This window comes from Aulostomus chinensis, chromosome 13 (genome assembly GCF_037954235.1).
Source record: "Aulostomus chinensis isolate RoL2024-O1b breed Wild chromosome 13, RoL_Achi_v1.0, whole genome shotgun sequence".
Classification (NCBI taxonomy): domain Eukaryota; kingdom Metazoa; phylum Chordata; class Actinopteri; order Syngnathiformes; family Aulostomidae; genus Aulostomus; species Aulostomus chinensis.
Window position 1 is genome coordinate 7,011,914 of NC_141332.1, and position 13,680 is coordinate 7,025,593.

Consider the following 13,680-nt stretch of genomic DNA (forward strand, 5'->3'; position numbering starts at 1 on the left):
TGTCTCCGTTGGTGCTTGTGTCTCCATGTGGGAGGTCGTTCGTTGTCATTTGTGTTTGTGTTGCCGCTGCTTTTGTTCTGTTTGACTTTGATTTTTTGTTCTGGTTTCCCATCTCTCGTGTTACTGAGTAAATCAGATGTCAGTGCTCAACCAGAGACTCTGTTGTTGACCTGAGAGGTATTCATGACTGATGATGTAGTGAAAACGGTGCTATGTTCACTACAAGATTTACTTTGTGTACTAAATATGACAGCCTCCCCTTTTAAACAGACAATAACAATAATAATTCATAATAATATGAAACACCACAGTCTTGCAGTACCAAAGTGTACATATACTGTAGCCCGCAGGCATTCTCTATGCAAGCGTCAAGACTCCCATTGCTGTCTGTCCTCTGTGGGGCACAAGCGTGGTGTCTCAACTGATAGCTCTGCTGAACTTCATATGAACCAACTTCCCGTTAGTTTGAGTGAGTTGGTGTTGAGCTGCACCCACTAAACAAATGAATGGCTCGCAAATTCTGGCGTGTTCAGCACCAACCCAGGCACAGCTGACAGCAGCCATCAGGAACCAAACACAATCACTCAACCTGACATATTAGCAAAAAATGTTTTTACCTCATTAAAATAACAGCCACACGGTGCTTCGTTGAGTAAATTTCATCAAAAATATCTTTCTTTCCCCATTTTTGAGATTGAAATGGTAGTTGTTGGCATATGTGGTTGTCAGTCATGAAAATGAATATGCTATGGTCTAAAATCACAACACCAAAAGAGGACTCTGTTGTCGTCTTTGTTTTATTTGCTTTACCCTGGGACTTGTTTTCCAATGAAGTGGGGTAGAAGTGATCGATTGGTGACATAATTATTGAAATTGTTCTAAGACTGAGCGGAATGCTACAGTTGTCAATGCTCCAGCTAGAGGCAGTGATAATAATTCAGTAGGTTTGGTGAAGTAAGGAGCACATGAAGGGCGACATCCGTCCTCTAAAGGTGGTTCTGTTTGCCACGGACAGGCTCTGGTTGTTAATCTGGTCAGACTTGGGCATAGTGGACTGATCAGAGCAATTAGTTGGTAACATGTTGCAACTATTTTGAAGTTGTTCTGTCTTAGTGTCGGAACGTTCAAATAAGTTTGGTTCCTATCAGACAATCAGGTTTTCCTGGAGAAGGATTCTTTTTCAATGCTGCGTTCTTTCCTTTCATAGTCCCCACTGAGGACCGGCGAGGGGGAGTGGTCGCTGTCAGAGCTGGATCTTCTGCTGTTGGCTGGGACCGTGGGACACACCCTCAGCCTAGCAGCCAGCAGCTTTGTAGAGGAGGAGCATCAAACCTGGTACTTTCTGCTCAGCACACTCTGCCTCGCCATCTTCCAGGATGTCTGTCGCAAGTACTTCAGAGAGAAGAGTGGTGATGAAGAGGTGGAAGAACATACCCTCCCCTCCAAACACTGTCATGCCTCAGCCTACCCCAAGGCAGAGATTTGCTCAGAGAAGTGGCTCGCTTTAGCCACGCCGCCCTTTACTCTGCTCTGCTGCCGGCTGCTGCGCTCCCTCAACCAGACCGGCGTGCAGTGGGCTCACCTGCCTGATGTAGGACACTGGCTGAACAGGTTAGCTTGAACATCAAAGCAGCATGTGTCTTACAAAACAGTCATATTGATTCATTCATGTAGTTGAGCCTCCAGACACTAACGCAGCCATAAACATGTCAATTTAAAATAACTATTCGGACCAAAGAGTCTCATCATCAGTCCGACAGCTGACACAGAAGCTAGCTAGCTGTTGTTAACTCAAGACCACCTTCAGTATAAGGGACCTGCCCAGTTCCTCTAACAGACACCATGCTCAGAGTGTTTCACGTATATAGACACACACATATATACAGTTTATATATGTGTATATCTATATCTATCTTTCTATCTATCTATCGATGGATGGATGGATGGATGGATGGATGGATAGATAGATAGACACACACATATATATACACACACACATATACGTACACACACATATATTTTATATATGTGTGTGTATATTTATATATATGTGTGTGTGCATGTGTATATTTATATATATGTGTGTGTGCGTATGTATATTTATATATATGTATGTGTGCGTATGTATATTTATATATATGTATGTGTGCGTATGTATATTTATATATATATATATGTATGTGTGTGTGTATATATATGTGTGTGCATGTGTGTATATATGTTTATGTATGTATATAGATATATGTGTGTATGTATTTATAGATATATATGTGTGTGTGTGTGTGTGTGTACATGTGTATATATAGATAATGTGTGTGTGCATGTGTGTACACGTGTGTGTGTGTGTATATATGTATATATATATGTATATATGTGTATATGTATATATATGTATATATGTATGTATATATATGTATGTGTGTATATATATGTATATATATGTATATATGTATATATATATGTATGTGTGTATATATGTGTATATATATGTGTATATGTATATATGTATGTGTGTATATATGTGTATATGTATGTATGTGTATATGTATGTATGTATGTATGTATGTATGTATGTATGTATGTACGTATGTATATATGTATGTATGTGTGTGTGTATATAAATAGAAATATATACATATATACCATGGGCTGTGGTCGGGCCCAGCCTGAAATGGTGACATGGACTTGTCCCCCATGGACCCACCACCCACAGGAGGAACCAGAATGGTCCGGTGCATTGTGATTTGGGCAGCAGACCAAGGCCGGGCCCTTGAATGTCACCTCTCTGCCGGGGAAGGAGCCGGAGCTGGTGGAAGAGGTTGAGCATTACTAGCTAAATATAGTTGGCCTCACCTTGACACATAGCTCTGGGTCCAGAACCAAAGTCCTTGAGAGGGGTTGGGCTCTCTCCTTCACTGAGAGTTGAGGGTGAAAGGTGGAGGGCCAGGGTGGGCTTTTTGATGGCCCCCAGACTCTCTGCCTGTACGCTGGGGTTTTACAACGGTGGGCAAAAAAAGTTGTTTCCCTTCGCCTTTGGGTCGGGTGCGGGTGCTGACTGTTGTCTGCGCTTATGTGCCAAACAGCAGTTCAGAATACCCACCCTTTTGGAGCCCCTGGGAAGGGTGCTGGATGGTGCCACGACTGGGGACTCCATTGTCCTTCTGGGGGACTTCAACGCTCATGTGGGCAATGACAGGGTGACCTGGAGGAGCGTGAACAGGATGATCTTCAACTCCCACCTCCGGCAGAACTTTGACCGCATCCCAGGCGCAATGGGGGACATTGAGTTTGAATGGGCTATGTTCTGCTCTGCCATTGTCGAGGCGACTGTTGAGCTGTGGCTGTAAGGCACTGGCGCCGGTCACGGCGGTAATCCCCAAACCCGCTGGTGGACACCGGAGGAGAGCCGCCAGGCTGCAGAAGCAGGCCTACAGGGCATGGTTGGCCTGTGGGTCTCCAGAGGCAGCCGACCAGTATGGCAGGCCAAGCTGTGTGCAGCCACAGCGGTCGCCAAGGCAAAATCTCGGGCCTGGGAAGAGCTTGGTGAGGCCATGGAGAATCACTATTGGTTGGCTCCAAAAAGGTTCTGGCAAACCATCAGTCGCCTCAGGGGGGGTAGGAGGCAACTTGCCCACATTGTTTACAGTGGGGACGGGAGGCTGCTGACGTCAACCGGGAAGATAATTGGGGCGGTGGAAGGAACACTTTGAGGAACTCCGTAATCCCACCAACATGTGCTAAATGGAGGAAACGGGGGGGGGGGGGGGGGGTTGTCATCCAATCTCCAGGGCAGTTAAACAACTCCATCGTGGCAGAGCTCCGGGGGTGAATGAGAATCTTCCCTGGGTATCTCAAGGCTCTGGATGTTGTGGGGCTGTCTTGGTTGACACGTCTCTGCAACATTGCATGGACATCAGGGGTGTTGCCTTTGGAGTGGCAGACCAGGGTGGTAGTTCCCATTTTTAAGAAAGAGGACCAGAGGGTGTGTTCCAACTATCAGGGTGTCACACTCTTCAGCCTCCCTGGTAAGGTATACGCCACGGTACTGGAGAGGAGGGTCAGGGCGATAGTCAATCCTTAGTTCGAGGAGGAGCAATGTGGTTTTCATCCCAGCCGTGGAACCATGGATCAGCTCTTCACCCTCGCTAGGGTGCTGGAGGGGGCATGGGAGTTTGCCCAACCAGTCCACATGTGATTTGTGGATCTGGAGAAGGCTTATGACCGTGTTTCCAGGAGCAGCCTGTGGGGGTACTCTGAGAGTATGGGGTGGATGGCCCCTTACAAAGGGTCAACCAGTCTTTCTACCGGAGGAATGAGAGTCTGGTTCACGTTGCCAGCAGTAAGTTAGACTTGCTCCCTGTGAAAGTTGGACTCCGCCAAGGCTGCCTTTTGTCACGGGTTCTGTTCATAACTTTTATGGACAGAATTTCTCAACGCAGCCGGTCGGTGGAGGGGGTCGAGTTTGGTGGTGGGAGGATGTCGTCTCTGCTTTTTGCGGACAAGGTGGTCCTCTGAGCTCCATCAAATCACGACCTTCAGCTCTTGCTGGGACAGTTCGCAGCCAAATGTGAAGCGGCAAGGATGAGAATCAGCACCTCCAAGTCTTAGGCCATGGTGCTCAGCTGGAAAAGGGTGGTCTGCCCACTCCAGGTTGGGGGGAGGTCCTGCCTCAGGTGGAGGAGTTTAAGTATCTCAGGGTCTTGTTCACAATTGAGGGTAGAATGGAGCGGGAGATTGACAGGTGGATTGGGGCGGCATCCGTAGTGATGCGGGTGCTAAACCAGTCCGTTGTGGTGAAGAGGGAGCTTAGCCAAAAGGCGAGGCTCTCGATTTACCGGGCAGTCTGCGTTCCAACCTTCACCTGTGGTCATGAGGTTTTGGCGATGACCGAAAGAACAAGATGGCGAATACAAGCGGCTGAAATGATTTTCCTCCTCAGGGAGAATGGGCTCTCCCTTAGAGACAGGGTGAGAAGCTCAGTCGTTCAGGAGGGACTCAGAGTAGAGCTGCTGCTCCTCCATGTAGAGGAGTCAGTGGAGGTGGTTCAGGCATCTGGTGAGGACGCCTCCCTCAGGAGGTTTTCCAGGCATGTCTGACCAGGAGGAGGCCTTGGGGCTGACCCAGGACACGCTGGAGGGAGACGACAGTCTGGGCTTCCTTGCTGAGGCTGCTGCCCCTGTGACCCTGACCAACCGGATTAGCGAAAGACAATGACCACACACAAATAGATAGATAGATACAATATACACACACACACACACACATAATACATGTGAGGAGAAGTGGCAGAGTGTTAGACAGCACATTAGCAACCCCACAGTGTGTCCATATTCTGCATCTCAGTCCTACGAGTCCAGCAGGTCACAGTAACCTGATACAACCCTTTGGGTGGAGCCCTAGGACTAGTAGAGGTATTGCGAAAAGTACAGGTGTTAATATATACAAGAATTCTTTTTTGGACACATTTGGAAGTGAGACCCTAACAAACCCTTTTACCTAGATTTTTTTATAGCTTTCAGAAATCACAAATAGAATTCTGTGTTTCTTCAGACTGCAAAAAAATGGATCTCCCAAGAAGGTTTTGATTGTTTGAGAACCATTAATATTCTGTCAACCTCACAGGGTCTGGGATTATGGTTACTTCTTTAACATGCATGCCATTGTAGAGTAGAGATGTGGATTCAACCCTTTTCCCTGTCCAGCGCTGCCCTTTTCTCCTACCTGCTCTGACTGTTGCCTGGATAATGAGATCTTGATCACATTCTGCCTCACCTCGTCTCCAAGTGCTCAACTCCTCTTCTGTCTGATCCAGCTAACAACAAAATATTTCCAACTTTGATAGGTCCTTTTAGGTCTGACTTGCTGTCCGTGCTTAGTGTGGTTTAATTTCAGCATGTAGCTTTACATCCAATGGACCTTTTAAGTTCTGAGGCTTTCTCTGGGTTTCGCCATTTGACCGACAGCACTTCATCTCATCAAACTGATTGTCACTTATCTTCAGCCTCATTAATGAGAAAATACAAACATTTTAGTTTTAAATGAAATTCAGTTTGGACATAAACTGAAGCTCTTTTGTGTGCCTCCCTGCAGCTCTGAACACAAAGTGCTCCTCTCCCTGCTTGCTGTGTTCTGCCTGCTTCTGATCTACGTCCTGGTCCAAAGACGCTGCTCATGGGTGTCCAAAGTTGCCCTCGCTCTTGGACTGTTGGGTGTCTACAGCTACCGGGCAGCTGTCGGCAACGTCTTGTTTCCTTGGCAACACCCTGGTCAAAATATGTCCAAGTAAGTTTTCGTGAATGTCTTGACCATGACGTGATTCGCCCTATCAGCTGCTGTCCCTGGTTAGTGAGTTGACCAGAAGAGTAGGGTACTGGTTATACTGGGGTTCAGCTACATAACTGTATGGGCCGTAGAGTCAGACCTATAATATTTTTGTCATTACGAAGCAGTGTGTGATTTTTAGTTGAATTTCTTTTTGACTGAAATTTTTCCGCCAACGATGACATGTTTCTTGGGATCTGTACCGAACCAGTATTCTTCCATTGCTGCGGCACCACAGTGTGTCATTTATAATGGTTTGTTGTGACCCTCATCAAAGAAATGCTGCTCCAGCGATTTAGACCTTATTTGATGGATGGTGCAGCCCCTTCTGAACAGATCTGGATCCATATTGACCTACTGTAAATCCCTCCAGCCAGTGTCCCCTCCCGTCCAGGAGCCTCCACAGTCTCCTCCATTTAATTAATTACAGCTGCATCGGACAATCTATGACTGCAGGACCAAATTAGCATCTAGTAAGAAATGAAGCCAACACAGTCTGTTGGAACAGTGAGTCTGTTAGGAAGCAGAACTGGAAAAAGAGTTGTGATAGTGTGTTATAGATTAACCCGGTACATTTTTGACATGCATCAATCCAATCCAAGTATGGATGCACAGCCTCTCAACACGCTCCGTGAAATAACAACAGGCAGAAGTAACAGCATTCTGTACCAGGTTGACCATCTGGTTGTTTCTATCATCAGTAGCCCTCCAAATCACACACAGAATGAATGCGTGAATGAAGTTTATTTTGATTTATTTACAAAATAACAAACTAATAGATCAAAACAAATATGGCTTCTCAAGTTCAAGAGCAAGCAGTGTGTAAGCCAAAGCCAGAGCTTATAGACAACCACCTCTCTTCTGTCACAAAACCATAGTCGTAAAGACTAACCTGGTAATGGCAAGAACACAGCAGTAAAGCTGAGTGTGGACATTTTGGCTTTGACATAGTTTATGTGGGATTTCCAGCTTAGTTTATTGTCAAATATGACATCTAAAAGTTTGGTTTCAAACACTATCAAATTCAGCTTAATTTTTTACAATTTTTCTGTGAATGTTTGATGCCTGATTTAAAAAAAATTATGCTTTTTTTTCCCAAGGTGAAGAGATCATTTATTTGAATCTCACCATTATTTCATTTCATTTCAACCAAACATTTGTTATTGAGATACCAAATGAACAGCAACAGTCCAGGTACTGGACCCTGCAGCACCCATGCAACCTTTTAATAATTTTAATATTTTGTGGTCAGCGGCGTCAAATGCTTTTTTCTAAATTAAGGAATATCCCACCAGCACACTTGCATGCCTCAGCAGCATGAGTAAACGTGCTACTAAATCCTGTGGTGCGTGTGGTGGCTCGTTTTTTTCTGAATCCATATTGCTGCTCACAGAGGACATTGTGCTTGGAAGTGAAATGGTTTAGCCTCCTTATAGATGCCTTTTTCCAAAACCTTTGAGAACAGTGATACCAGTGAGAGAGGTCTATAACTTACAGACACGCGTGTTACCAGATTTGTGAACAGGGGGTTACTGCGGCCTTTGCATTTGTTTGGGAAATTTACCACAGTACAGGTCTAACAATACAGTCAGCAATTGTTTTAATCAAAACATATCAAAACCAGAACAATCAGATGAGTTTTTTATTTTTAGTGTTATGTACAACATCAATTATTTCTTTTTCATCAGTTTGTCTAATGAACACTGAATGAGTATTTATGTCAATAAGATTATTATTTGTACTCGTCTGTGCTATTCAGAGGGAAAATGTAATTTGACTAAAGCCTCCTGCTTGACAAATATTCATTAAATTTATCTGCTGTCAGTTTATTTCCCATAATTACATGTCACATTATTGTCAAAATAAAATAATGTGGATAGTTCCTGGAGCCACTAGAGGAGGGTTAAAAATGTCTATATACCGATATTTTATCAATATACATTTGTAGGAAAGATTATCGATGAATAAATCCCAGTATCAATCTTTTAAAATGCAATAGATTTTACCCGTTTATTTTTTTGTTTTTGTTTGCCCCTTTAGTCTCGCGTGGTTTAGTGCGTAGTCCAACGTTACTGCAGTCAGATTATCAGATCTCGCGAGATCCAGGCCATGTGCCTCCGATCAGAGAACAACAAGATGGCGGAAGCGCAACTTTAATATCCGGCAAATTTAAGAGCCGATGTCTGGCAGCACTTCGGCTTTAAGAAACGAGAAAACTGCGCCCAACTTGACAAAAATAATGCTGTCATGATGCCAAATGTGCAAAGTAGAAGTTAAGTACAACGGAAATACTACTACTCTCTGGAGCCATGTGACGAGGCATCACCCAGAGTACACTCAGCAACCAGGAAACTACAAGTCACTGCAACAACCCTCGCTGGAGAAAGAATTTGGAACCAAGTTTCCATCCACGCCTCCACGTGCAGAGAACATCACTTCGGCTCTGGCAATTTTGATCTGCAAGGATCTGAGACCATCCTGAGTGGTAGAAAATGTAGGCTTCAGACCCCTCGTCCAGACACTGGAGCCACGCTATGTGCTACCGACACGGAAACAACTGAGTCAAGTCCCAATCTCAAAGATGTTCAGAGATGTTAAAAACAACGTCGCAACTGCACTGAAATCAGCAGAGAGAGTTGCCATCGCTTGTGACAGCTGGACAAGCAGAGCTACGATTCCTACTTGACCATCACCTCTCAGTACACTGACAGTCACTGGTCCCTCATGTCCCACGTTGACAAACGCGGGTGATTGAAGCTCGCCACACCGCGAGTCATCCTGCTGAGCTGCTGACGGTTTGTGGAAGTCTAAGTTGCCCTTTTGTTTTGAATGACGGTCGTATATTTAAATAAAAAGTGCATGATGTTGTATAACTATTGTTTAATGGTCAGTTCTCAGTGTAAATATTAATATTTAATGATGCAGCAGGGTAGAGGGTTACTTTTACAATTGAATTTACAGCATGAGTCCTTTGAGAAGCTCTTCCATTACCAAAGCAAAATTGGTATTGTAACTAAAATATCGTATCGTATACTGGATCGAATCGTATCGGAAATCGTATCGACTTGGGACCTAGTGTATCGGAATCGTATCGTATCAGGAGGTCAGTGGTGATACCCAGCTCTAGTCGTGACTGGTGACCCGTCCAGGGTGAAGGCTACTGGGATAGGCTCCACCCCCACCACCCTTAACAGGAGAAGAGGGATGGATGGATGGAGGGATAGACGGATGGATGGATGAATGAATGGAGGGGACGGATGGATGATGGATGGATGGAGGGAGGGAGTTTCTGTAATGTTATTATATGACTGTTTACTATATCTCATAATACTCGTTATTTTTTTCTTTACTCTTACATTCTTTGTCAGCGTCCTTTCTTCTAGGTTTCAGTAACTCCGTATTTGATTTTTTTTTATCATAACAAGCATTTTATATTCCCTTTTTATCCACGGTTTTCGCGCATATTTTCTTTTTTACTTTATTAAAAGAGGACAATGGTTTATCGTTATATGACTCATCTACTTCTGCAACACAAATTTTTCTCAAATTCTGATTAAACAAATCCACCCTAAGATGGTGATTGGCATATTCTGTTATTTGTCTTCTAAAATTCCTGGTTTTTATCATTATTTCTGTACTGAACTCAAAAGATACAAATACAGGCAGATTACCACTGATGTCATGTATGAGTAGTCAAGTCCAGTCTGGTTTATTTGTGTGTCACCAAATCCCAACCAAAGTTCTGTCCTGACTCTGTCCAAGTAGAGCAGGTCCAGCACCTCCCTCCTTCAATGAACCTCCACCCAACAATTCTCCATCAGCAAGCACATCCTGCAACAGCAGCCACCAGAACCTTCCTTTACCAGCAGGAAGGTGGAGCAGATCCAGGATCAGTGGGGACGGAGAGAGAGCAGGAGAGCAGGACAGAGACAAAGACAGAAAATGGAGGAGGACAGAGAGACAGAAGGAAAGAGAGGGACAGAGATGAAGAGAGAGAGAAAGGAGGAGAGACTGATGGACAGAGACAAAGACAGAGAATGGAGGAAGACAGAGAGACAGAAGGAGAGAGAGGGACAGAGATAAAGAGATAGAGAAAGGAGGAGAGACTGATGGACAGAGACAAAGACAGAGAATGGAAGGAGACAGAGAGACAGAAGGAGAGAGAGGGACAGAGATAGAGAGAAAGGAGGAGAGACTGATGGACAGAGACAAAGACAGAGAATGGTGGGAGACAGAGAGACAGAAGGAGAGAGAGGGACAGAGATAAAGAGAGAGAGAAAGGAGGAGAGACTGATGGACAGACAGGGACGTGAGCAGGTGGAGCTACGCAGTGTTGGGAAAGTTCATTTTCTACATGAACTAGTTCAAAGTTCAGTTTTTAGATTTTAAAATGAACTAGTTCAGTTCAAAGTTCATAATTCTAAATTTTGAACTGAGTTCCCAGTTCTAAAAATGAACTGGTCCAGTTCTTTTTTCCCGAATGTTGCTTTGAGCACTTATTTTTTAAAATGCCTGCTCCAGCCCATGGAGGACCACAGACAGCAGCTCAGTTCTACCAAGGCAACAAGGCGTCAGCCTGCATCTTCATCTTCAACTTTGTGTCCTTCTACCTCCTTTATTTACCTGCACAACCCTTGAAAGGCTCCCCGGTGCTTCAGTTCAATTTGCCGTTTCAGCTTTGCGGTGGATGCGACTGAAGTGCGTATTTTCTTTTTGAAACCCGGCGAGCAAAGTTTGCACAGAAATGTAAGAGTTTTTCCTGTCTTCCTGGACTTTGTCATAAAACTCGTTTAAATGACCGTCAAACGCAGCCTTGCTGGTTTGTGGAGTCGAGTTCCGTCTTGTCTGTGGGCTGGAACTACACGCTGCTCCTGCCGCCTCCTCCATGCTGCTTTCAGTTTTGATGACGCGTGCGGCGGCGCGACACTGGTGGCTGTCGTTGCCAGATTGGGTTTTTTCCGCGATATATTAAGAGGTGTTTACGGAGTTTTTTCAGCCAGATTTTCACCTGAAATCTGGTACCCCGCTGAACGAAGATGAACGAGAGAGCGAACCGTTCACAGACACCAGATGGAACGTGTTCACAGTAGCGTTCACTCGGCAGCAGGGCTGTACGTTCATTCACGATCGTTCAGTGAACGCCCTCAGGCACGACACTGGAGCTACGGGTGGCAGCTTGAGCCTCTTCAGGTCTCCAGCCTCCTCCAGCAGCATCAGGATCTGGGATGAGGGGAGCCCGAAGGCTCCAGAAAAGAGTAAGCGCCCAGCTACAATCCCCTTAAGGACATCAGTAAATGTTTTGTCAGTGAGTGTAGCAGTGTTTGAGTGTGTGTTTGAAGGATGTAATTCCATGCAAAACATTGTATTTTGAAAGTTCATTGTTTGCATTTGACCGTGGGGATGTTCTTGCACTCCCCTCCTAAAGTCTTGGAACAGCGAGGCAAATTCCTTTGTTTTTGCTGTAGACTGAAAACATGTGAGTTTGATATCAGAAGAAGAATATGAGACACAAGATCAACTCTTCAGCTTTTATTTTACCTGGGCAACAAAACACACTTGTTAGTCAAATGTTCCAATACTTTTGCTCACATGAAAAATGGGTGTGTTCCAACAAAAGGTGACATCTCCTAAATTGTGTGTCAGATCCAGATGTAAATACCTGGAAATAAAAGCTGAAAAGTTGAGCTTTGTGTCTCAGGAGGCTGCAGACCTGAAGAGGCTCCAGCTGCCACCCGTAGCTCCACCTGCTCACGTCCCCGTCTGTCCATCAGTCTCTCCTCCTTATTCATCAAAATTATCCTTGAATGTGTTGATGTTTGTGCCTGAGGCTGGAAATACTCAACTCTTTTTTTTGGATTTCTCAGATTCATGTCTAATAGTGATAAATTCCATGGCTTTTCTGCTGTGAGCAACATATATTTGACAATTTCACTCTGGTAGAATTCGATGACACCCCACCCCCCTTTTAAAGGGCCTGTTTGTAGACAGAGCTCCATGTTACGGATGGAGATATACTGATGGCGTCGTGCCGACAGATACAGGAGGCTACATATAACCATTATCATACAAGTCCTCAACAAAATGAATTGCTACTTGCGTACAGCACTGAAAGACATCAGGTTAAGTCTCCGATCACTGACATGCATCCATTTCAAGAGTCGTTCTATTCACGACTCCAGCTTCCCTTCAGCTGAACTCTCCAGGATGCTTGTATTGTCATGTTTTCTGAGTGTCCTGACTGTCAGCACGAAATACCCTTTTCTCTCAGTTTTTCACCCAATGCAGAAAGTTCCTCTTAACTTTCTTATTGACCAAGGGGATAATGATAACCAACTTATCTTTGCTGTCCTTTTTTGGATGTGCATGGCAGGCTGCAGTGGTACTGCTGTCAATATCAGCATCTTTCAAGGCTAAGAGCTGAAGTACCTGTTGCTCCAGGGAGTACATTTCTCCTGGCGCATCGTCCTCTTTGCTTCTGCCACCGTCTCCAGCTGAGGCCCTTGTTTATGAGCAGGTCGCTCACAGTCAAATCCCGCGTCCTCGCCACTGCTCCACCTCATCTAGACGTCTTTCCAAGAGGCTGACTTTTTTAATCTTTACTGGGAGTTATTTTCTTTAGTTCGTGCACTTCCGCCATTAAACCAAGCAGTTTTGTGTTGTTTAGCCACATTCATAATCTCCTGCAAATGAAATTTAGAGTGTTTAATCTCCTCCATTTCCCCGCCATTCCCTTGGGGATTCTTGTGTGACATTTTATCAAACAGTAAAGTTACAATGCAATCGTGGAGAATTCCAAATGTCTTCTGTTGCTCCGAGCAGGCCTGTGGCTCACTCAGCACTTAGCCACTTTCGCTGTTAGCAGCAGCAGCAGCAGCACTTCCTCTCTCGATGGGCCCTGATGGAACAAGCTTGCAAATACAAGAGGCCCAATCGAGTTTTCTCAGGAAGGTAGCTGGCGTCAGGGATCAGGCGAGAAGCTCAGTCATCCATGAGCAACTCAAACAAGAGCTGCCGCTCCTCTATATCAACAAGATCCAGCTGAAGTGATTAGGGCTCATCAGAAAGCTTCCCTACAGAGGATCCAAGTATGTCACCTGCTCACCCCCCCACTCTCCCACACATTCAGCCTTCCTGCTTACCCTGTAGGGAGCTGGCTTTTGATCTTCTAACTTCATGGATGATAAACTGATAACTCATGGTTGAAACTAGTGTTGGTTTGTTGGAACAGACAAGCTTGCTCCAACTGCTGATCAGATCCTTCATCAGCGATTGAATGGATGGATCACGATTGTTTCTACGATCACTATTAACATCTAACAGTATTTTACTAATGTAACAGTGGTCTCTTGTTCTCTACTG

General features: G+C 44.8%; 1 protein-coding gene across 1 annotated transcript in view; it reads left to right on the plus strand.

Moving 5' to 3' along the window:
- The window catches only part of pigg (phosphatidylinositol glycan anchor biosynthesis class G (EMM blood group)), a 79,189-nt gene that overhangs the window by 36,553 nt on the left and 28,956 nt on the right, over nt 1-13,680 (plus strand). Inside the window, exons 9-10 of the mRNA XM_086222900.1 lie at nt 1,208-1,611; nt 6,091-6,282. Coding sequence (XP_086079026.1) covers nt 1,208-1,611; nt 6,091-6,282 — 596 coding nt within the window. The remainder of the gene's footprint in view (nt 1-1,207; nt 1,612-6,090; nt 6,283-13,680) is intronic.